The sequence below is a fragment of the Ursus americanus genome, chromosome 14 (genome assembly GCF_024610735.1).
Source record: "Ursus americanus isolate L20-20 chromosome 14, mUrsAme1.1.p, whole genome shotgun sequence".
NCBI classification, from domain to species: Eukaryota; Metazoa; Chordata; class Mammalia; order Carnivora; family Ursidae; genus Ursus; species Ursus americanus.
Window position 1 is genome coordinate 39370041 of NC_142140.1, and position 25098 is coordinate 39395138.

At 42.3% G+C, this 25098-nt stretch overlaps 2 protein-coding genes and 1 pseudogene across 2 annotated transcripts in view; 2 read left to right on the plus strand and 1 right to left on the minus strand.

Annotated features, from left to right (window-relative positions):
* Positions 1 to 10754, minus strand: part of IHO1 (interactor of HORMAD1 1) — a 40502-nt gene extending 29748 nt beyond the window's left edge. The window contains exons 1-2 of the mRNA XM_045778820.2: positions 10707 to 10754; positions 7098 to 7173 (exon numbers count right to left, since the gene is read on the minus strand). The gene's annotated coding sequence lies outside the window, so the exon portion shown is untranslated. The remainder of the gene's footprint in view (positions 1 to 7097; positions 7174 to 10706) is intronic.
* Positions 10755 to 11106: 352 nt separating this feature from the next.
* On the plus strand, positions 11107 to 24880 carry CIMIP7 (ciliary microtubule inner protein 7). Its single transcript, XM_087866695.1, is given in 4 exon segments — positions 11107 to 11183; positions 17402 to 17561; positions 24035 to 24091; positions 24473 to 24880. Coding segments are annotated over 4 exon segments (702 nt in total).
* Positions 19403 to 23860, plus strand: LOC123779992 (large ribosomal subunit protein eL34 pseudogene; annotated as a pseudogene).
* Positions 24881 to 25098: the final 218 nt, after the last annotated feature.

Here is a 25098-nt window from a genome sequence, read left to right on the forward strand (position 1 = left end):
TCTTGTTTAGAGAAATCTGTTACATTGAAGTTTTCTAAATTTTTTTTAAGATTTTTTAAAATTTATTTATTTGACACAGAGAGAGACAGCCAGCGAGAGAGGGAACACAAGCAGGGGGAGTGGGAGAGGAAGAAGCAGGCTCCCTGCCAAGGAGTCCGATGTGGGGCTCGATCCCAGACCGCCGGGATCATGCCCTGAGCCAAAGGCAGAAGCCCAACGACTGAGCCACCCAGGCGCCCCAAAGTTTTCTAATTTTTTAGAAAAATAGATGCATTGGGGTGTTTATAACCACTTGTTTTGCAAGACTAGTAAGCACAGATCACAGGATCAAGGGGTGAAAGGCATTATCATTTACATAACCCTACTATGTATTGGGCACAGTGCTAGATATGCTGCAGGATACAAAGTTAATGATTTTCTGAGGCAGGTGTTGTTATTCCCACTTAGAAGTTTGTAAGGACTCACATGGTCTAAATAATTAGTTCAAGTTCTATCTGAATTTGGAGGTAAATATGTTCTATGCTAGGTCAACCCATTACCGAAGGCCATGCTGTGCTCTCGTTTCTCAACACTGGGTCTGTCTTAGATACTTTCTAGAAACAAGCAACTCTGTATTTCTTCCTTTATGAGCAGCTTGGTAATGACTTGAAAGGATATGACTTTAGAGGAATAAGATCAAGGTTCAGATCCTGATTTATAGTGTGAACTTGGGCAAATTAGCTAACTTCTTTGTTTTTTGTTTTTTTTTTTTCTTTTTTAAGATTTTATTTTTAAGTAATTTCCACATTCAATGTGGGGTTCAAACTTACAAACCTGAGATGAAGAGTCACATGCTCTACCAACTGAGCCAGACAGGCATCTGAAATTAGTTAACTTCTTTGAATCCCAGTTTCCTTAGCAGTTAAATGAAGACAACACCTATCTTTAAAAGTGGGGATAGGGATTCAAGAACATGAATATCCAGTGCCTGGATATGGATACTGGCACTTTTTAGGTGCTTCTTAATTACTTCCTCAGAGACTGTGGCTTCACCATTTTCAAACAAATCTATGGTCTCGTGGAGACTTTGACATTCACCTACTCTCAGTTCAAAGGACTCTCATATGTAACACACCAAGTCTCTCGCATTCACCTAGCTGAGAATAAAATTTCTGCAAGGTTGGGACTAAATACCAGAGTTAATTAATTATTTTGTCTCAGCACTCTTGAACACAGTTTAGACTGTGTAGAATACCTTCAAAGAAGTTCAGTGTAATATTACTATCCCATGATACAAATAAATTAATAAAATACCTCATTGAGATGAAAACTGAAGAAAATTCATTTTAAAAACTGGCAATATTGTCCAGGCAGATCCACAAGTGAATTCTACCAAACAATTAAGGAAGAAATTATGCCAATTCTCTAAAATCTCATCCTATTACCAAAACCAGATAAAGACATTGTAAGAAATGAAAACCACAGACCAAGATCTCTCATGAACATAGGTGCAAAATCATCAACAAAATATTAGCAAATTGGATGCAACAATATATAAAAAGAATTATACACAACTGTTATTTATTCTAGACACACAAAGCTATTTCAACATTTGAAAATCAAATAATGTAAACCATCACATCAACAGACTAGAGAAGAAAAATCATGTGATCAAATTAATAAATACTAAAAAAGCATTTGGGGTGCCTGGGTCACTCAGTTGGTTGAGTGTCTGACTCTTGATCTCAGTTCAGGTCTTGATCTCAAGGTTGTGAGTTTAAGCTCTGTGCTGGGCTCCATACTAGGTGTGGAGCCTACTAAAAAAATTAATTTATTAATTTTAAGAAAAGCATTTGACAAAATCCATCACCCATTCATGAGAAAAACTCTCAGCAAAGTAGGAAATAGAGGGGAACTTCCTCAACTTGATAGAAAACATCTACACAAAATTTCAAAGCTAACATCATACTTGATGAGAAACTAAAAGTCTTCTCTCTTAAGATCAGGAACAAGGCAATGATTCCCCCTCTTCTCTCAATACAACATTGTACTAGAAGTTCTAACTAATGAAATAAAACAATAAAAGGAAACGAAAGGTAAATAGATTGGAAAAGAAGAAATAAAACTGTCTTCGTTCAAAACCACGTGACTTTCTATGGAGAAAATCCAAAAGAAGTGACAAACTCCTGGAACAAACAAGTGATTATACCAGTGTTGCAAGATAAAGATTAATACACAAAAGTTAATCACTTTCCTATATACCAACAATAAACAAATGGAATTTGAAATTAAAAACACAACACCATTTACATTAGCACTCCTAAAATACTTATAACAAAATATGTATAAGATGTATATGAAGAAAACCACAAAATTCTGATGAAAGATATCAAAGAAGAACTAAATAAATGGAGAGATATTCATGTTCATGGATAAGAAGACTCAATATTGTTAAAATGTTGTTCTTTCCAACTTGGTCTATATATTCAAACAATCTCAATAAAAATTTGAGCAAGTTATTTTGTGGATATTGACAAACTGACTCTAAAGTTTATATGGAGGAGCAAAAGATCCAGAATAGCCAACACAATATTGAAGAAGAAGAACAAAGTCAGATGACAAACACTACCCAATTTCAAGATTCACTATAAAGCTACACTAATCAAAATTATGTGGTACTGGCAAAGGAATAGACTAATAGATCAATGGAACAGAATAGAGTGCCCAGAAATAGACTCACTCAAATATAGTCAACTATCTTTGACAAGGGGGCAAAGTCAATAAAATGAAGAAAACATAGTCTTTTAAACAAATTGTGCTAAAACATCTGGATATCCACATGCAAAGAAAATTTAGACACAGACCTTATACCTTTCACAAAAAATTAACTGAAAATGGATCATAGACCTAAATGTAAAACGTGAAGCCATAAAAAACTCTTTGAAAATAACATAGGAGAAAATATAGATGACCCCTGCATTTGCCAAAGACTTTGTAAATACAACACCAAAGACATGATCCATGAATGAAAGAATTAATAAGCTGGACTTCCCTAAGATTAAAAACTTCTCTGTGAAAAACACGGTCAAGAAAGTGAGAAAACAAGGCACATACTGGAAGAAAATATTTGCAAAAGACATCTGAAAAAGGTATCCATAGTTTCCAAAATACACAAAGAACCCTTTTTTTAAAAAAAAAAAACATATTATTTTTTATGGGGCGCCTGCGTGGCTCAGTCGTTAAGCGTCTGCCTTTGGTTCAGGGCGTGATCCGAGGGTCCTGGGATCAAGCCCCACATCAGGCTCCCTGCTCCGCTGGGAGCCTGCTTCTTCCTCTCCCACTCCCCCTGCTTGTGTTCCCTCTCTCGCTGGCTGTCTCTCTCTGTCAAATAAATAAATCTTTTATATTATATTATATTATATTATATTATATTATATTATATTATATATTATATTATAAATAAATCTTTAAAAAATTATTTTTTAAAGTAATCTCTACACCTAACATGGAGCTCAAACTCACGACCCTGAGATTAGGAGTCACATGCTCCACTGACAGAGTCAGCCAGGTGTCCCAAACATACAAAGAACTCTTAAAATTCAATGATAAAACAAACAACTCGACAAATACATCAATGGAATAGAAAAGAGAGCCCAGAAATTAACCCATGCATATATGGTTGATTAAGTTATGAGAAAGGAGTCAAGAATATACAATAGGAAAAGAATAGTCTCTTTAATAAATAGTGCTGGGAAAACTTGACAGCCACATACCAAAGAATGAAACTGGACCCTTGTCTTACATTACATACAAAATCAATTCAAAATAGATTAAAAATTTAACACCTGAAACAGTTAAATTCCTATAGGAAAACATAGGGGGTAAGCTCCTTGACCTCAATCTTAGCAATGATTTTTTGATCTTGACATGAAGAGCAAAAGCAACAAAAGCAAAATGAACAAGTGAAACCACATCAAACTGAAAAGCTTCTACACAGCAAAGGAAATCTTCAACAAAATGAAAAGGCAATCTGTGGAATGGGAGAAAACATTTGCAAACCATATAGCTGATAAAGGGTTAATACCCGAAATACATAAAGGACTTGTACAAACCCAAACAAACCAATTAATAAATGGGCAGAGGAACTGAACAGACATTTTTCCAAAGCAGATACACAAATGGCATAAGGTACTTGAAAATGTGCTCAACATCACTATTCATCAGGGAAATGCAAATCAAAACCACCCAGAGATGTCATCTCACACTTGACAGGATGGCCATCAACAGAATAACAAGAGATTAATATTGGTGAAGATTTGGAGAAAAGGGAAACTTTGCATTGTTAGTGGTAATGTAAACTGGTGCAGCCACTATAAAAAATAGTATGGCGTTTCCTCAATAAATTAAAAATAGAACTACAATATATAATCCAGCAATCCTACTTCTGGGTATATATCCAAAGGAAATGAAAACATCTGTACTCCATGTTCATTGCATGCACTCCATGGAGACATCTGTACTCCATGTTCATTGCAGCATTATTCACATAGTCAAGATCTAGAAACAAACTAAAGGTCTCTCAATGGATGAATGGATAAAGAAGGTATGATACACACACACACACACACACACACACAGAGAGAGAGAGAGAGAGAGAGAGAGAGAGAGAGAGAGAGGAATATTATTCAGCCATGAGAAAGAAAGAAAGTCTGCTACTTGTGACAACATGGATGGAACCTAAGGGCATTATGCTAAGTGAAAGAAGCCAGACAGAGAAGACTGCATGGTTTCACATACATGTGGAATCTTAAAAAAAAAAAGAAAAGGGAAAAATAAGGTCAAACTCATAGAAACAGAGAGTAGAAAAGTGGTTTGCAAAGGCTAGAGGGTGATGGAAATAGGGAGACACTGGTAAAAGGGTACAAACTTTTAGCTATAAGATGAATAAGTTCTGAGAACCTAATGAATTATGTGGTGAGTATAGTTGATAACACTGTACTGTATAATTGGAATTTGCTGAGAGTAGAACTTAAATAGTTTCACCAAATAAATACACACATACATATATAAACAAACAAATAAGTGATTTACAAAGTGATGAATGTAATAATTAACTAGATGGGGGAGATCTTTTCACAATGTCAAATCATCATGATATACACTTTAAATATATTATAATTTTGTCAATTATATCTCTTTAAGGTGAAAAAAGAAACCTAGGCAAAAACTTAACAAGAAATGTCCAAAAGTTATGTGAAGAAAGCTATAAACCATTCTTGAATAATGAGAAAGATACATCATGTTCATTGATAGAAAGAATCAACATCACAAAGATGTTAAATCTATCTAGGTTAATTTATAACTTTGAAATGTCCCAATAAAAATACCATCATTTTTTTTTCTACAGGGAGAAAACTGATTATAATGCTCATTTGGAAATGAAAAAAAGCAAGACCAGCCAGGAAAATCCTGAAATAGAAAAGAGGAAAGAGGAGGAGGAAAAAAAAGGGGGGGAGCAGCCCTACCAGATATTACAAACATAAAGCTTCTACAATTTTACATTATATTGGTACATGATTAGACAGACAAGCCAGTAGAATAGATCATAACAAAAGATCTAATTGAAAGTGGAAATGTATATGAATATATGATAAAGGTAGCATCTCAAATATATTGAGGAGAGAAAAACATTTTAAAAAGTAGAGTTGAGGGGTGCCTGGGTGGCTCAGCCAGTTAAGTGTCTGCTTTCAGCTCAGGTCATGATCTCAGGGTCCTGGAATCGAGCCCCACATCAGGCTCCCTTCTCAGCAGGGAGTCTGCTTCTCCCTCTCCCTCTGCCTGCCGCTCTCTCTTTCTCTCTCTCTCTCTCAAATAAAATCTTAAAAAAAAAGAAAAGAAAGTAGAGTTGAGGGGTGCCTCGGTGGCTCAGTCAGTTAACTGTCTGACTCGGTTTCGGCTCAGGTCATGATATCAGGGTCCTGAGACTGAGCCCTGAGTGGGCCTCTGCGTTCAGCATGGAGTCTGCTTGTCCCTCTCCGTTTTATCCTCCCCCCAGCACACTCTCATTCTCTCTTTCACATAATTAAATAAAGTCTTTTTTTTTTAAAGTAGAGTTGGGATAACTGAATAGCTATATGAAAAAAGATTAAGACTGAATCTAGTCCTTTCACCATATACCACAAAATATCCAAATGGATCAGAGATCATATAAAAATAAAACCATAAAAGCACTGGGGTGGGGGGGCAGGAGAGAAGCTGAAAAATTCCTCTATAGCCTGGACATGGGGAAAAGTTTGATTCAAAATTCAGAAGTAGTAAGAGAAAACACTAATAAATTTGACTGCATAAATTTTTTAAAAAGATTTATTTACTTGAGAGAGAAAGAGAGTAAGTGGGAGGGAGAGGGAGAGAGGATCTGAAGCAACTCTGCACTGAGCGCAGAGCCGGACGTGGGACTTGTGGGGCTCGATCCCAGGTCTGAGAGATCATGACCTGAGCTGAAATCGAGAGCCAGATGCTTTACTGACTGAGCCACCCAGCGCCCTAACTACATAAAATTTTTAAAAAGAACATTTTGTGGGGCGCCTGGGTGGCTCAGATGGTTAAGCTTCTACCTTCAGCTCAAGTCATGATCTCTGGGTCCTGGGATGAGCCCTGTCTTGGGCTCCCTGCTCAACGGGGAGTCTGCTCCTCCTCCCTCTGCCTCTTCCCTGCCCACCCCCCAACTCGTGCTCTCTCAATGAATAAATAAAATCTTTAAAATAAATAAATAAATAGGACATTTTGTTTTACATTAAAGTCTTATAGAAAATGATCAAGACATATAAGCCAATAATTCACACCCAGCTTTTGGTCTTAAAATACCACTCACCACTAAAAGGAACCAGGTCTGGGACAGGAAATGTGCGAGATGAGTCTAGGACATCTTGTTGTCCCAGAGAACAAAGAAGTTAATTAGACTACCAGGACCAAAGACTACTGAAGAGCTAACTTAAAGGGGCTTTAAATTTATAATTATGGTTTTTTTTAAACCCTCATCAGTCACTTTGGAGGATAGGCAACAACTTATTATTCTGAAAACTGGTAGGGTAGACAAAAGAATCAATCATTTATCTTACCTTTCTAGAATAGATGTACCTCAAGGTAACCAACATATAGATGGTAAGAAAGTTCTTCTTTATGGAAGTATTCCAGCTAATAAACACAGAATGAATGGTAGAATTAGATTATAACCATTTTGGAGGTCCAATGAAAATAATGAATCTAGGCAATGATTATCAATGGCTGCTAAAACCAAAGTAAGAACCTCTTGTTGCAGTTCAACAGGAGGTGCCAAGCATTACCAAAGAAGTAGGTATACTTGCCAAAAATATTGAGACTTAATCTGGTTAAGCTTCTAGATCTAAGAACCAGTTTACAGAAAATACAGGGGTTAAGTGGAACCAGAGGAATGTAATCGGCAAAATCCAGAGTGGTTAATTCTATAGTTTCAATGACTATATTCTTTTACAGCATAAAAGACAAGGGGTGGGGACGCCTGGGTGGCTCAGTCGTTAAGCGTCTGCCTTTGGCTCAGGGCATGATCCCGGCGTTCTGGGATCAAGCCCTGCAACAAGCTCCTCCGCTGGGAGCCTGCTTCTTCCTCTCCCACTCCCTCTGCTGTGTTCCCTCTCTCTCTGGCTGTCTGTCAAATAAAAAAATAAAATCTTAAAAAAAAAAAAAAAAGGCAAGGGGTGCCTGTGTGGCTCAGTTGGTTAAGTGTCCGACTCTTGGTTTCAGCTCAGGTCATGATCTCATAGGTCGTGAGATCAAACCTCCAGTCAGGCTCTGCGCTCAGCATGGAGTCTGCTTGAGATTCTCTCTTCCTCTCCCTTTGCCCCTCCTGCTCATGCTCTCTCTCTCTCTCTAAATATTTAAAATAATCTAATGTTTGTGCTTTGCTTTAAAACATCCAATCTGTCAGCAAATACTATGGCTAATTCCTTCAAAACATATCCAGAATCTGCCCACTTCTCATTCCTTCCATTATAGGTTTACCAGGTAAAATATAGGATGCCCAGTTAAATCTGAATTTCCCAAATATTGCATGGGACACATTTGTACTAAAAAAAACATTGTTTACCCGAATTCAAATTTAACTGGGTGTCTTATATTTTTATTTACTAAATCTGACAACACTACTCTACTGCCACCAGCTTGGATTACTGGAATGGCCTCCAAACTGGTCTCCCTGATTTCACCCTTGTCCCAACTTTATAGAGTCTTCTTTATGAAGCAGAGTTCAAACCTTAAGCCAGATCATATTGCCCCTTTGCTCAACTCTCCGCTGCTCCTACTCTACTCAAATACAAGCCAGAGTTCCCATGATTATCTTTGGTGTCTCCAATCTCCCCTTACCCTTGCTTCTTTCCCACCTACACTCCATTCCATACCTCTTACAGGGCTCCTCACTGTTGTTCTCCCTTGCTGGGCACACAACCAGCTTCAGGTCCCTTTCCCATACTGTTTCCTCCACTTGGTTCATTCACTCTTCCCTCCGATACTGGCATAATAGGCCAAACTACCTCCACCACCTCCAGATGTTCTCTCAAATTATCTGTTTAAAATTGTAATGCCTCAATATTTACTGTTTCTCCCTTGCTTTTTCTCCACAGCATACCATTATTCTAATACATTACGTATTTTATTAACTTATCTTGTCTATTTCAGCATGTACACCCAAGCCTACTACAATGTAATGTTAAGCTTTTTGAGGATAGGAATTTTTGTGTGTTCTGTTCCCTACAGAAAACCTAGTTTTCTATCTTAAAAACCTAGAAATTGTGCCTGGCATACAATAGAAAATATTTACTGTTTTAAAAAAATTTTTTTTAAATGAGAACTATGGGCACCTGGATGGCTCAGTGGGTTAAGCATCTGCCTTCGGCTCAGGTCATGATCTCAGGATCCTGGGATCCAGCCCTGCTTACCACCCCCCGCTCAGCAGGGAGTCTGCTTCTCCTTCTCCCTCTGCTACTTCCCCCTGCTTGTGCTCTCTCAAATAAATAAACAAATCTTTCTAAAAATGAGAACTAAATTAGGACAAGAGAGCAAAACTTTCCAAGTATCCACAATATTTAAAAATATATGATTTTTTTCAATTACTACATTTCAAATCCCTAGATCACCACAGACTTATTACATATTTTAAGAAAGGGGAAGAATTGAAGTAAATTTAGGATTCCGAATTCTTACATTTACTTATTTCTTTGATAATCTGTTTTTTATTCTATCCACACTTGTGAAAATCCCTCATTCTAGATTTAGAATCTAGACAATTTTATACACATCAATACAAGACCATTATTTAAGACCATTATTACTACATCTAGATGATAAATCCTCTATCATCTTCCATTTCTGTATATGCTGAGAGAGGACAATAATTTACACAGTATATAGCTTGGCGTTTAGAATAACTACATTGGGGGTTCCAAACTAACTTATTCTTAAGAGGTTTCATAAGGACCACATGGGGCTGGATGTGCTCAGCCTCAGGTTTATCTGTTCTCTGTGCACTTATCTCCATGCTACCTACATAGGCTTCTAAATTCCCATCTGCCTAACCTGTCCTTGTAGATGCTAGTATACTAGTAATAAAGAGGTAGTCATTCTTAGGTAGGACACTAGGTAAATGAAAACTGATATGCACACATTACAAACTTTCAAAGGCAGGGTTCTCCCCCCCATCCCCCAATCCTATTAAAAGAAGCATAAAAGCAGAGGAAAGGTTTGGGGGCGCCTGGGCGTCTCAGTCGGTTGAGCGTGGGACTCTTGGTTTCGGCTTGGGTGGTGATCTCATGGGTCCGAGGATAGAGTCCTGCGGGCTCCGCGCTCAGTGGGGAGTCTGGGGATTTTCTCACTCTGCCCTCCCCCCCCCCACACCAAAATAAATAAATGACAAAAAAGGCAGAGGAAAGGTTTAACTGCATGCCAGGAACACGGCTGTCTCCACAGGACGGGCCCTGGCAGGCAGGGGAGGAACGTGTGGGCTGAAGAGAATAACCTAAGGGTCTCATAGAGCACCCCTCACCCCCATCCGACCCCGTTTTCAACAAAGAATCCTGAAGCCACACTGTGAGGTCCTCTACGTGCCCCTCTGCCTCCTCCACTAGGTCGCAGAAAGCAACAGTCCTGTCCCTCAGACTTTGTGGTCCCGCGGGCCAACATCCTGCAGCCATCCTCTCTTCATCTCTTTTCAACCAGGAGACATGTTCTGGGCTCCTAGACTAAATCATTTCAGTGTTCGTTCCAGAGGCCTCCAAAGGATACTGCATAATAATAAAGGCAAATCGCAGTCGGTTTCCCTGGATTCCTGTTCACCCTGACTTTCTGGGTCAATTCTCTTCCTCGCGTCTAATTCCGGACTCGGGATGAGAGGCTGTGGAACCCCGCGAAACTGACGAAAACAGCTCTCCAAAGATAAGCACAGAAAGTAAAGTCTCCTCGAAGACCCAGAGTGGTCTTTCGTCACAGGGAAAGAATGAACGGCTAGAACCTCTAGGGCAAGGATCAAGTGGACAAGCCAGCGTCCCAAGAAACTCCTCGAGGTCCCCGGAAATCCCGAATCTACGCGTAAAGCCCCATATGGCTCCCCAACCCCCCCACCTTCGCCCCACCCTCCCCTCCCTGCCCTCTCTGACCAAATCCCTCCCGCCTCCACCTCTGAGGGCTGGCTCGCGCCCCACCTGGGGCGTCAGTGATCTCGCCTCAACGCCAGTCCCGCCGAAGTTGCCGGAGCATGCGTGATCCCGCCCCCCAGGGCCAGGTCTCACCAATGAGGGTTAAGCCCCGCCCCTGGGCCCGCCCCCTCTGCGTCGCGAGACTAAAGGTTCTAACGGTTTTAACGGTTTTAACGGTCCTAACCATTTTACCAGCAGTTCATTGGCCGCAGGTGGCCTGCCTCTCATTGCGTACCGCTACACGGCCCACGTGTACCTCGCAAGATGTACCCGCTCACCTCCACAGTCACACCCCTGCCGCCACCCGCACCCCACCGAGCATGCCCTCACCAATGCAGACCCGCTCAGGAGTTACCTGACCCATCCTGCTGTATGCGGAGTGGACTGGGTGCCCAGGGGCTAGGGCATGACGGGGGCCCAAGAGGTCCTAACAAGAGCTGGTAGGGAGAGCCGCTGGGAGGCAGCCACAGAACTGGCTGACTGGTGGGGAGAAAAAGGCAAGAAATAGTCCAGGGAACCTGGCCTGCTAGATACTGAGACAATCTGAGAGCAGGGTGGGCAGGGGCAGAGGGTGTAGGGAGGAAGGGTCTGTGGAACTCTGCCTCTGATGGTTATAGATGGCTTTTAACGCCATGAAACAGAGATCACCAATGAAAGAGTATGGATGGAAAACAGATTGCCCTGAGCCCCAGGACACACAACTTTAGAGGCCTAGATAAGGAAAAAGCAGCAAAGGACCCCAAGCAGGTGCGGTCAGGGACAGAGGAGGGACACCCAAGAGAGCGAGGTGCTGTGGAAGCCTCCTGGATCATCCTTCAAAGAGGAGGAGGAGACCAGCTATGTTGTTACTGGTGGGAGAATGGAGGAGTGAATGGAGGTCTCAGTTCTTGAATTCTCCATGAGAGACTTACATGAGGATCCCCACTTGAATAAAGACAGCCAGAAGGAAAGTGGCAAGCACAGAGCAATTTATTAAGTTTAAGACAAGAGAGTGGGCAGGCCCAGAGATGGGAACTGTACCAGGGTTAGGGGTGTCTTTTTATGTTTGCAAAGTTTATGGGTCACAGTGAGGGAAGTCTCTGACAGAGGTTGTTTCCAGTCATCTAATGGACTCCTCCTACTGGTTAGGAGGAGGCGTTTTGGGCCCTACGAGATTCTTGCTAGAACTGTCATGACCATCTTGCCCCACTGGGGGTCAAAACCACAGTGTAAATATAACGAACCTAGGGGGTTACCCTGGGGCAGAGGTTGAAGAGGAGAGCGCATGCTCTGCATCTGTGGCTCTTGGTCTGTCAGCCCCTGGGTTTTGGAAGCAGCAAGACCAGGATGTTAAAAGCCACAAAGTTAGGATGTTGTGCCCTCAGGTTTCTAATGTGTCACCTATTTATCACAGCCTTTGCCTCCCGCTCATGTCTAACTAACTGCCTGCTTTATCAATGTCAAATGCTGCTGATAGGTCAAGGAAAATGAAGAGTGAGAACTAATTATTGGTGACCTTGACTAGTGGTATAGTGGGGACAGTGTGTGGATTCAAAACATAAAGAAACAAAATATATAAAGAACTGTTAAAGCTCAACAATAAGAATACTACCTGATTTTAAAATGGGCCAGGAGTGCCTGGGTTGGCTAAGTGACCTACTCTTGATTTTGTCTTGGGTCATGTTCTCAGGGTTGTAAGATCAAGCCCCGTGTCGAGCTCTGCAGTGGGCATGGAGCCTGTATAAGATTCTCTCTCCCTCTGCCCGTCTCCCCATATCTTTATAAATAAATAAATAAATAAATAAATAAATAAATAAGCCAACACAGGGTTTAAGACATTGCACCAAAGACAGCAAATAAGCATACGAAAAGATGCTCAACATTATATGTTATTAGGGACATGAAAATTAAAACAACACAACAATGAGGTACCACTACACAGCTATCAGAATGGCCAAAATCCAGAACACTGATAACACATATGCTGGTGGGGATGTGGAGCAACAGGAACTCTCATTCATCACTAATTGGGAATGCTAAATGGTACAGCCACCTTGGAAGACGTTTGGCAGTTTCTTACAAAACTAAAGATACTCTTATTAAATGATCCAGCAGTCATGCTCTTTGGTATTTACCCAAAGGACACGAAAACTTATGTCTATGCAAAAACCTGCACATAGATATTTATAGCAACTTTATTTCATAATTGCAAAATCTTAAAAGCAATCAAGAAGTCATTTTCAGTAAGTGAATGAATAAACTGTGGTAATCCAGACAATGGAATATTAAGCAGTAAAAAGAAATGAGCTATCAAGCTAGGAAAAGACATAGAGGAAACTTCAATATATTTTACTAACTGAAAGGAGCCAATCTGGAAAGGCTATATACTGTAGGATTCTAATATAACATTGTGAAAAAGGCAAAATTATAGAGACAGTAAAAAGATCACTGGTTACCATGGATTGGGGGGAATCAGGGATGTATAGGTGGAAAAGAGAGGATTTTTAAGGCAGTGAAACTATTCTGTATGATAGTATAACGGTGCATACATGTAATTGCAGTATACTTTTGTCCAAACCCATAGAATGTACAACTGCAAGAGTGAACTCTAACACAAACTACGGACTTTGGGGGATAATGATGTGTCACTTTAGGTTCAGCAATTATAACAAATGTGCTATTCTGGTGAGGGATATTAGTAATAGGAGGGGTTATACAAATGTGGGGCAAAAGGTATATGAGAAATCTCTGTACCTTCCATTCAAGTTTGCTGTGAACCTAAAATTGCTCTAAAAATTCTATTAAAAATATATATGTATACATATATGTATATATATGGAGAGTTTTGCATATCCATACAATGGAAAACTACTAAGCCATAAAAAGGAATGAGTGATTGATAGGTACCATGACATGGATAAAACACAAGGTAATTACCCTGCATGGAAGAAGTCAGACACAAAGAATACATATTGAATGGTTCCATTTATATAAAATTCTAGAAAATGCAAAGTAATCTATAGCAACAGAAAGTTAACCAGCAGTTGCTTGAGACCAATGAGTGCCATAGAGGAGGATTACCAATGGGCAGAAGGAAACTTGGGGGTGAGGGATATGTTTACTACCTTGATAGTGGCTATGTTTCATACATGTATACATAGGTCAAAATGTGTCAAATTGTACACTTAATATGTGCAGTTTGTGTTAGTTATACCTAAATAAAGCTTTGAAAAATAAAAACACATAGAGTTGAAGCTCCACTCTGCCTTCCTTGATACCATTCCCCAGGTGACTTCTATCCTGAATTTGATGCTTATCATTTCTATGCATGTTTTATACTTTTAGTTCATATGGTTGCATTCATAAATAATATATAGCATTGTTTTGCATTATTGTATCATGTTATAAATGGTATACTTTGTGCATTTTTCTACAATTTGACTTTTTGACTCACAATTTTTAAGATATATATTTGTAGATTAAAGTATCTTTCCTATTGCCCTATTGGTAAAACATTCAGCTGCTTACAGTTTTTCCCCTATGCAGATGCTGCAATGAAACTTTTTGTACCTGTGAATACCTGTGAGAGTGGGTCTTCAGGGTAACTATAGTAGGGTGGTTTTTCTGGCTGGTAGGGTTGTATCATGGACACCAGCACGGTCTGAATGTTTTCTGCTGTTCAACTTTTTATTGGAATATTTTTAGAGGCTGATTGCCAGCTCTTTTTGGTTAGTGAAAGAGATGAACTTGAACTGTTCATGTCCCTGTGTTACAAATGAGAGAGAAAGAGACAATAATCTGCTGAAGTGTAGCTTGGAATGGAACCACAATGTCAGATATTTTCATGCTCCTTCTTTTGCTCCTCTGATATGCTCTCCTTCTTTTCTGGGGCCCTGGTAACAGTCACCTGCCCAGTGTTCTCAGGTGCCACAGACTCCCAAAAGAAAAGTTGACAGAACCTTATTCTGAAGCAGCAATTTTATCCTAAGAACCATCAACCCTTTTAACATTTCTTCTGACTCTGTGGAATGCTTTCTTTTTTTTATTTTATTTTAATGATTTTTTATTATATTATGTTAGTCACCATACAGTACATCCCCGGTTTCCGATGTAAGGCTCGATGATTCATTAGTTGTGTATAACACCCAGTGCACCATGCAATACGTGCCCTCCTTACTACCCATCACCAGCCTATCCCATTCCCCCACCCCCTCCCCTCTGAAGTCCTCAGTTTGTTTCTCATAGTCCATAGTCTCTCATGTTTCATTCCCCCTTCTGATTACCCCCCTTTCTTTATCCCTTTCTTCCCCTACCGATCGTCCTAGTTCTTATGTTCCATAGATGAGAGAAATCATATGATAGTTGTCTTTCTCTGCTTGACTTATTTCACTTAGCATTATCTCCTCCAGTGCCGTCCATCTTGTAGCAAATGTTGAGAACTCCTTCTTTCTGATAGCTGAGTAATATTCCATTGTATATATGGACCACAACTTCTTAATCCAGTCATCTATTGAAGGGCATCTCGGCTCCTTCCACGATTTAGCTATTGTGGACATTGCTGCTATGAACATTGGGGTGCATATGGCCCTTCTCTTCACTAGTTGATTCATTAGTTGTGTATAACACCCAGTGCACCATGCAATACGTGCCCTCCTTACTACCCATCACCAGCCTATCCCATTCCCCCACCCCCCTCCCCTCTGAAGTCCTCAGTTTGTTTCTCATAGTCCATAGTCTCTCATGTTTCATTCCCCCTTCTGATTACCCCCCTTTCTTTATCCCTTTCTTCCCCTACCGATCGTCCTAGTTCTTATGTTCCATAGATGAGAGAAATCATATGATAGTTGTCTTTCTCTGCTTGACTTATTTCACTTAGCATTATCTCCTCCAGTGCCGTCCATCTTGTAGCAAATGTTGAGAACTCCTTCTTTCTGATAGCTGAGTAATATTCCATTGTATATATGGACCACAACTTCTTAATCCAGTCATCTATTGAAGGGCATCTCGGCTCCTTCCACGATTTAGCTATTGTGGACATTGCTGCTATGAACATTGGGGTGCATATGGCCCTTCTCTTCACTACGTCTGTATCTTGTGGAATGCTTTCTAAATTTATGTTCCTGGCAATATGGTTACACAATTTTAAAATGCAAGATTCACCTTTAAAATTCTTTGATATTTCATTGACTATGAGTTCATCACACTCCACTGTGGAGTATATGTTTCTATATGTAAGGACTCTATCTAGACTGTTAATGCTGAGGGACAGATTTCTCTCATAAAGAAGTAAAAACAAGCAGGAAGCACAAAAGGGTAGCAGGCTGGGCACTGTCTCAACAATCTCAGCAGCATTGTGCAGTCACAACCTCCCTTTGTCACTAAGCAACAAGAAGCTGAGATTCTCTTTCCTCAGACATAGCCTCAAAAAGACAAAAGGAAAGTTTGCCTTTTCTACTTCCTTCCTGGAAAGATGCAAAGTGCTTTAGTAGGCTCCTGGGTAAGAGCACACTTTACAATTAATCTTGGCTCCTGGCCCTGGGGTAGTACCTGAAATGTGAATGAATCATGGAGTAAATTTAGCAAGAAAGATTTCATCCAGCATCCAGGCTGGAGGAGGACCCTGAACTTCCCACTCCCCCTCCGTCATTCTAAGGTTACCCCTAGAACCTACCTAGTCTTTCTGATGCCATGTCCTTTCCCATGTGTCCTGGTCTCACACTAACCAGCTGAATCTCCTAGTCTTCTAGCCACCCCATTTATTCCCAGTTTTTTGCTTGGTCTCCCCAAACTTCTGGAGTTTGACTGCTCTCTATGCTGGGAACATCTTGAGGGCAAAGACTGTTTTCTACCTGTATATCCCATGCCCAGTCCCGTGCCTGGAATGCAGTAAAGGCAGCCCAGTAAACAATATTGAACTAAACTGAAGAGAGAGCAAGTTAAACAGATAATAGAAAGATGGACAGACAAGTTGGGCAACCCAAACCCTCAGTGGGATGAAAAGATAAAGGGCTTTTCAGTCATGTATAGGAAACTGCTATGATGGCCAGAGGCCACAAACTTGGGTCAGCTTCTTTCTGCTCAGGGCTATGACTCCTCATATTCAGGTCCCACCCTCATTGTCATGAGGGGCTATTCCTGTACCCTGTCACTCTTGATCTAGTCATCAGGTTATTTTGTCCCTGATCCTATTCGTTGTTTCTGACTCCCTCACCATAAGGAAGTTTCACAAGGTCCAGGATAATTCTGTCCTTTCACCATGGTCTCTCCAGCTCATATTAGGATCTTATGAAAGAAAGAGGGGAAGGATGGAAGAAAGGAAAAAAGGGAAAGAAAAATAAAGGTGCCCTTTCCCTACACATACATAGCCCTCCCAGGTGGGCCAGCACAGCTGAGGCCAACTGTTCTTTTTCTTTTTCTTAAAGATTTTATTTATTTGTTAGAGAGAGAGAGAGAGCACAGCAGGGGGAGTGGCAGGCAGAAGGAGAGGGAGAACACTCTCTCCTCTCAGCAGAGAGCCCAATGCGGGACTTGATCCCAGGACCCTGGGATCATGACCTGACTTGAAGGCATATGCTTAACCGGCTGAGCCACCCAGGCATCCCAAGGCCAACTGTTCTAACGATGGATGACAGATGGGTGTCCCTCTTCTCAGATTCTTTTTATTCTCTCAGTAGCTCTCAGGAGAGGCTTCTGGCCTGGGGACCTTGAGGTCTGAGACTCAGGGTAAGCATTTGGGAGGGATTCACCCTCATGCCTGCCTTATTATAGCACAATGCTGGCTTCTATGGACACTACAGAGGCCAATTCAAGAGTGAAAGTGCTCAAGAATACCGCCTTGCAGCCAAGCCCCAGCCTCCAGCAGTGTTCCTGCAGCGATGTCAGGTACAAGGCAGCCCTGGGGGCAACTGGGGTGGCTGGGCCAGTTTGTTTCTCTTGGACCCCAAAAACATCTTCTCCAGACCTACCACTGCTGAACCTCAGGAAATGCATGAGTCCTGGCCACTCTTCTCTGAAATAGCATTATTTCCATTTCTCTACCTATAGAAAGGGTGGAGAAGAGCTAGTACCAAGCTGGACAGTCTTGCTCAATGCTCCTCTTAGGCAGAGGGAGGGTCAGGGTCCAGTTTGGGTAGGTGACCATGGGAAAAGACCCTCCAGAACCCAGAAAATAAGCCTTGAGTTTTGCCAACAACTGCTCTCAAGCTCAGATTCCTTGATGTCCTAAAAGCCCATGGTCTAATCCACAGTCAGCCTTGGAGTCCAGAGGCCCAGGAGGCTTCCTCTGGTGAAGGAAGCAGCATAAAGTGGCTGGGTACCCACCCACATGAGTAGCCAAGGAGGACTGGAAAGGAGTGATGGCAGAAGTGGCTTTAGGCTTCCAAAGAACAGGAGAGAGAGAGATGCAGGGCCCAGACCCTCTACTGCTTCTAGGCCTGGAAACAAGGAAGGGGCAGTGATCATTGGTTGGGGTCCCAACAGTAAAAAGCTCACTCAAAACAGGAGAACTCAGCAGAGTGTAAATGCAAAGGAGTGGATGTGAGGGCCTCAGGTAAAAGTGGTATCACAGGTTGGTAACAACCAAGTGGTCAGTACCATTGGGCCAGAAGGGACAGGGCAAGGTATGGCTCCCAGAACCCAGAAGGAGAGGGTGGTGTGGAGAGAACCACCCTGAAAGGAGTGGTGATTTTGGGTGGAGAGACACAGACAGGTGGGGGTTAGTCTGGGAGGGAGTTAAGAGAAGAAACATCTCTTTCCTTCCCTCCTTCTCTTCCTAGGGCTTTTCAGTGGCCGGAGGGAAGACAGGCTGGTGAGAAATGCACTTAGATCAGCCCCCTGGGCAACAGCAGGGTGGAGAACATGGAAGAGTGTCTGGAACATGCTCTGTCCACTGCAGCTTCTTGCTTCCAAGCCTCTAGCCAGATCCTACTTGATCTGTCATCTGAATTCTCCATGACTTGCTTTCCCAGGCCAAGAACATGGTCTGGAAGCTCCCATGTTATGAAGCTTGCATTTCCTTAGCATTCTTAGTTGGAAGGGTTGCCTGGCACTGCCTACTCAGAAAGCCAGGCCCAAATGCAGCTCCAGACCACTTATCTGGGGCCACTACCTCCCCCTTGAGAATAATGGGACCTGGGTAATACAGGGACAGAGGCAAACTGGGGACTTTCTGCTGGGTGTTTGTAGTTGCCCAGTGGCAGCTGTCATCCTAAAGACTGGAACATCATCTCAATCTGTCCCCCAGAAACAGAAGTAGGGAACGTGTTTTGGGATATGTTTTAACCGAAGACTTGTTACACAAAGCATTTACTGGCATTACCAACAGCTAGCTCCAAACAGCATGATCTATGTGTCTTGGGCTCAGATTGTATAAATGCCAAGTCTGGTGGCTCATTCTACGTCTAAAGCTCTTCTAATTAGTGGGACTGTTTGGGGAAGGTGCACATTTTATTTTCCTATTAGCTAAGAGATATCAGGTTTCAACCCAACTACTTGTAGTTATAACTGTTGAAAAACTTTTCAAGATGTGACACCACTTTTCTTTAGTTTTGGTCAGGTAGAAATTTTATCTGTGTCATTCAGGTGCAAGAAAATTCTCTTTTCTTCTTTTTCTTTTTCTTTTCTAGACCAGATTAACTTATTTCTAGCTATCACCTGCCTGACTCTTGGGACATGTAATCCTGGTCTTGTTTGTTCTTAAGGTCAGACAAGAGTCCCACGGACTCATGGTTTGGAGTAGGTCCTTCATTGGTGGTACCATGATTGTTGTATCCCTCCCTGTCCCACCCTGCCATGCCTCAGTCTGTCACAGGGGCTCCTTACTCAGCATCCTACTGACTGCAGAATGCCCAGCCTCCACAAGGGCCCTTAGCCCTCCCACATGCAACTACTGCCCCCTCCCAGGAAATCTACCTTTCCTCCAAGGTCTCTTCAGTTGGAATCCCAGCCTAAGCCCACCTGCTCAGAGACCACGGGTTTTACAACCTCAATGGAAAAGGATCCTAGAAACAAAGATGCAGGGGAAATTCTCTCCAGGGACAAGAATACTCAGAACTGCCTGGGTGGAAGGAAATGACTGCACTCGTTACCAGGCTCTCACTATTTTGAGAACAAAACTTGAGTCAATGGGAGTCAATAGAGTATCCTGCCACTGTTGGAATAGTGAGTTTCACTCTTCCAGGGACTGTGTCTAGAGGCATTCAGACTAATCCAGAATCTGACATCCCATCATAGGCCATCCTACAGTACAGCCTCTAACTAGGCTGTCCTGAACCCTTGATAATGGAATCGTGTACCTTTATACCAACAAGGTTGGGAAAGCGCCACAATCCACATGGGGCAAGTGACCAGGCTGACTTCAAGAAGTTTGTGTTGTAAGACCTAAAGTTCTTATGAAGTTGTCTGAAACAACATGTCAGCAGGGCCTGTAGTGATTCCCTATATGCTACGTGTGTCTATGACCAGATCAAGTGTGCTTTCCTTACTGAGGAGCAGAAAAGCACTGTGAAAGTGTTGAAGGCACAAGAACAGAGTCAGAAAGCTAAATTTTTCTTAATGAAGATTTTTGGAGTAATAAAAAAAATCAAAAGGCAAAAATACATATATAGTGAGTTTTCAGAGTCAGAGCTGCCTCCAACAACAGAGGCATCCACATTCTCGGGCTGTGTACAATTCTTTAGCCAAGGATAGAGATGGAGAAGAAATTTGGGGGTCAATTGGAACTTGCTGCATACTCCCAGGGTTTTTTAATTGAAATTTTTATTGAAATAACTGTGAATTCATAACCTGTTGTGAGAAATAATAGAAATCCCTTCCATATTTTTCCCAGTTTCCCACAATGATCGCATTTTGCAAAACTGTCATATAATATTGCAACCAGGACATTGACATTAATGAAACCCACCTATCTCAGATTTCCAATTTTACTTACACTCATTTGTGTATATTAAGATCTATAAAATTTTATCACCTATTCAGGTTTGTGTTTCCACCACTACAGTTAAGATACTGGCCAACATCACAAGTATCCCTGGTGGTGCCCTTTTATGACCACACCCACCAGCCTCCTGCTCGTCTACCCTTTCTCTGTCTCTAATCCCTGGCAACCACCAGCCTCTTCTCCCTTTCTAAAATTTTGTCATTTCAATAATGTTATATAAATGGAATGATATGGCTTGCAATATTTGGAGATCGGTTTTTCTTGCTCAGCATAATTTCCTAGAGATTCATCCAAGTTGTTCATGGTTCATTTTTCTTCATCACTGAGTAGTATTCCATGGTATGCATATACCAGTTTGTGTAACCATTCACCTATTAAAAATATCTGGGCTGATTCCAGTTTTTGGCTCTTACAAATAAAGCTGCTACAGGTTTTTGGGTGAACATAAATTTTCATTTCTTTGGATTAAATGCCTAGGAGTGCAATTGCTGGATTATATGGTAGTTGTATGTTTAGTTTTTAAAGGAAGCTGCCAAACTGTTTTCTAGAGTGACTGTACCATTTTACATTCCCACCAGCAATGTATGAGTGATCCAGTTTCTCTGCATTCTCAGCAACATTTGGTATTGTCTCTGTTTTATTTTAGCCATTCTGATAAATACGTCGTGAGAGCTCATTGTGATTTTAATTTGCATTTCACTAATGTTTAATGATGGAAAACATTTTTTCATGTGTTATTTGCCATCTGTATATCCTCTTCAGTGAAATGGCTTCATGTCGTTTGCCCATTTTCTTTTTTTAAAATTGAATTTCAATTCATTAACATATAATGTATTATTTGTTTCAGGGGTACAGGTCTGTGATTCATTGGTCTTATATAATACCCAGTGCTGATTACAACACATACCCTCCCCAATGTCCATCACCCATTTACCCCATCCTCCCTCCCCTCTCCCCTCCAGCAACCCTCAGTTTGTTTCCTAAGATTAAGAGTCTCTTACGGTTTGTCTCCCTCTCTCGTTTTGTGTTCTTTCATTTTTTCTTCTCTTCCTCTATGATCCTATCCCTTGTTTTTTAAATTCCACATATCAGTGAAATCATATGATAATTGTCTTTCTCTGATTGACTTATTTCACTTAGCATGATATCCTCTAGTTCCATCCACATTGTTGCAAATGGCAAGATTTCAATTTTTTGTTGGCTGTGTAATATTCTGGTGTGTGTGTGGGTGTGTGTGTGTGTGTGTGTGTGTGTGTGTATCACATCTTTATCCATTCATCTGTCAATAGACATCTTATGTTTGCCCATTTTCTAATTGGATTGCTATTTTACTGTTGAGTTGTGAGAATTCTTTATATATTCTAGGTATTATTCCTTTATTGGATATTTGGTTTGCAAATATTTTCTTCCAGTCTGTAGCTTATCTTTTCATCTTCTTTACACAAATTTTCACAGAGCAAAACTTGAAGAATTTTTTGATGAGAGCCAGTTTATCAATTTTTTCTTTTATTGCTCTTGCTTTTAGTATCAAGTCAAAGAACTCTTTGCCTAGTTCTAAATACTGAAGATTTTTTTCCTATTTTTTTTCTAGAAGGGCTCTGGGTTTTTAATCCCTGTCGTGTCAGCTTGCTTTATGAGGAATGAAAGGTAAGGCTGGCTGGCTTCTCACCTTCATGGAACTTTCATTGTATTTGGAAACCAGCACCAACTGTCTAGGGCAGGAGGTCCTGATAGGGGAGCTTGTTAAAGACACACACCACAGAAGATTCTGGTTCAGGGATCTGGGATGGAGCTAGCCCCAGCCTTTTATTTAGGAACCTGCTGTCAGTCATTGCTCATACCCCAACCCAGCCAAGACTAAACTCACCAGATCAGACACTTCATTCAGGTCTGCAGCAGGAGAAGCTGAATGGCTGGGGACAGGGAATTATGGGGCTAGAGACCAGGCACAAAGGCAAAGTGGATGGTCTTAGAAGAGATTCCTATTGAGATCTGGGGGTCTGTGGAGTGGTCTTTCTCTGCCTGGGTATAGGCCATGGTTCTCTGGCTCCAACTGGGCCAAAGCAAACGCCCTGGGAACTTTCTGAACCCTGTTCATTAATTAAACAGCAAACATGTATTTTCCCAGGCACCGGGCTCAGTGTTGGAGTTACAGATGAGAGCAAGACAGACAATAACCTTTGCCCACAAGGAGCTTATGTTCTCATCAGGAACATTAAGCAACATCATACTATGTAGTCACCTACTATTCCAGAAAGTGGAAAATGCAGAGTTGGGGTGATGGCACTGCTGCTGTTAGTGCTTGAAGTCCTCCCAAGAGGGAAGTGAGACGGAGTCCTACGGCCAGCTACAGGAAGAATCCCAGACAGAAGGCACAGGTGGTGCAAAGGCCCAAAGTGGAAATAGCTGGTGTGTTTCAGGAGCAGTAAGAATGCCAGTGTGGTTGCAGGAAATGGAGAGATCAATATTGTGTGGGTCTCATGGACCACTATGATGACTTTGGCTTTTACAAACGTGAGGAACTGTTGCAGATTTTCAGCAAACAAGGGAGATGATCTGATCTAAATATCAGAAGAATTATTCTGCCTGCTAAGAGGACAATAAACTGGAAGGGAAAGCTTGGAAGCAGGGACACCAGGCAGGAAGCTCTTGCAATAACTCAAGCAAGAGAAGAAGGTGTGTCTTTGATCAGGGAAAGCAGTGGACATGCTGAGGAGTGGTCCAATCCTGGGTACATATTGAAGGAATAATCAACAGGATTTCCTGACACTTTGGATATAGAGTGTGAAAGAAAAGAATCAAGGGGACTCCAAGGTGTTCGGCAGGATCTAGCTACCATGACCTGACCTGACCATGACCTGAGGCTGCGGAGGGGTGGGGTTGGTAAATGATCCAGAGCTCAGGCATGTGTTTGGAGATGCCTGTAAGACATTTACAAGGGGATATGGAATAGGCTGTTGGCTACTGAGTCTGGAGCTCAGGAGGGAGTTCAAGCTAGAAAAAGAAATGGCAGTTTCCAGGTGGTACTCAGGGCTAAGAGCTTGGGTTGCTCTTGTGTGGACAGAGGGGAGGAGAGAACCGAAGCCTGGTCCTGGGCAATCTAAGAGTTAGAGGGCCTGACATGAAACTTGAACCACTCCCCTTCTGGTGGAAGGATGTCTTAGGAGATGCTTTAGCCCCTTCATCAATCCGCAGCCCTAGAGACTTCTGCTTTGGAGGCAAATACCAGCACGAGGTGTCCTAGGAGTGAGGCATTGCTTTAATTTCTAATTGCCTTTTCAGGATTTTGGCAAGTTTAGCAGTTTAGGGGTAGTGGCTCCTGCCAGCTTCCCTCCATTACAGGTCCTGAGGTAACATCTTAAGGGCAGGTAAGCATCATTTTTTTCCCCATTCACCTTCTTTCTCACTGTCTTTAAAGGAGCCGGCACAGCAACACTTGTTCTCCAAGCATGACAACCGTACTTCTTTCGACAAAGTGAGTGCTGGAGAAAGGAAGGAGAGTGGGCAGGGCCCCAGCCTAGGTTGAAGTTGAGGTAGGGTGGAGGGGATAAGACACTGAGGGGAGGGAGGGCTCCTGACAATCTCTCTTGTCTGGGAAACAGCCCATTCCCCAAACAAAGGTACCTCTGCTTTGGTTTCATCCACTAGCTTGCCTGACAGTGAGCAAATATCCCTGGGGCCACTGACTTTCTGGATGTTTCACCCTGGAATGGAAGGCATGGCTGGGGAGGCAGGCCAAAGAGGCTGGGGTATAGGCCAGGGGGGCCAGGCATCACCAAGTAGGCTTGGGTTGAGGAGGGGGCAAGGGCGTGCTTGGTGCCAGGACTGTGGGCCAAGGGCCCATACCGTTGAGGAGGGCCCCTACTGCCTGCTGCAGGGAATCGGAAGGCGGAAAGACCTGGAGCGCCTGGGGCAGCGGCACACCTTCCTGCGCTGGGCACCCCATGAGCTGGAGTTGAGCCAGCAGCGGCCCCTTGAATCCTCCTACCAGGCCAATTTCCGGTCAGGCCCAGGACTCAGTGACCTCCCCCAGCGCCTTATCCACTTTGTGCAGATCACGCCTCCCCGTACCAGCACCACCTACCAGCAGAACTTCTGCCACCCTTCCCGGGGTGGCCACTGTGGCAGCAACAATATGGGACCAATCACCAACACACTGCCTGACCTCCCAGGGATCCCAAGACCCAAGCTGCTACAGCATTACCTTCATGCTGGGGTCTCGGAGTGTCTAAATTGGTCCAGAACATTAAACAAGGACAGCTGACACAGCGGCCTGTCTGTGCGTGCAGCCCAAGGGGCGTAGAAGCTGGAGAGCAGTAAGGCCCATGGCACCTGTGCATTGGGCAGGGGAGGTGCTGCCCTGGGAACCCTGCCACTGAGTGAGAAGCCTGCAGGAGGCTAAGGGTCCTGGAGGGTCGCCATGGTCACAGCAGATCAGCGCTGGGACCCCAAATCCATTCTTGCAGTAAACCCAGCTGTGAG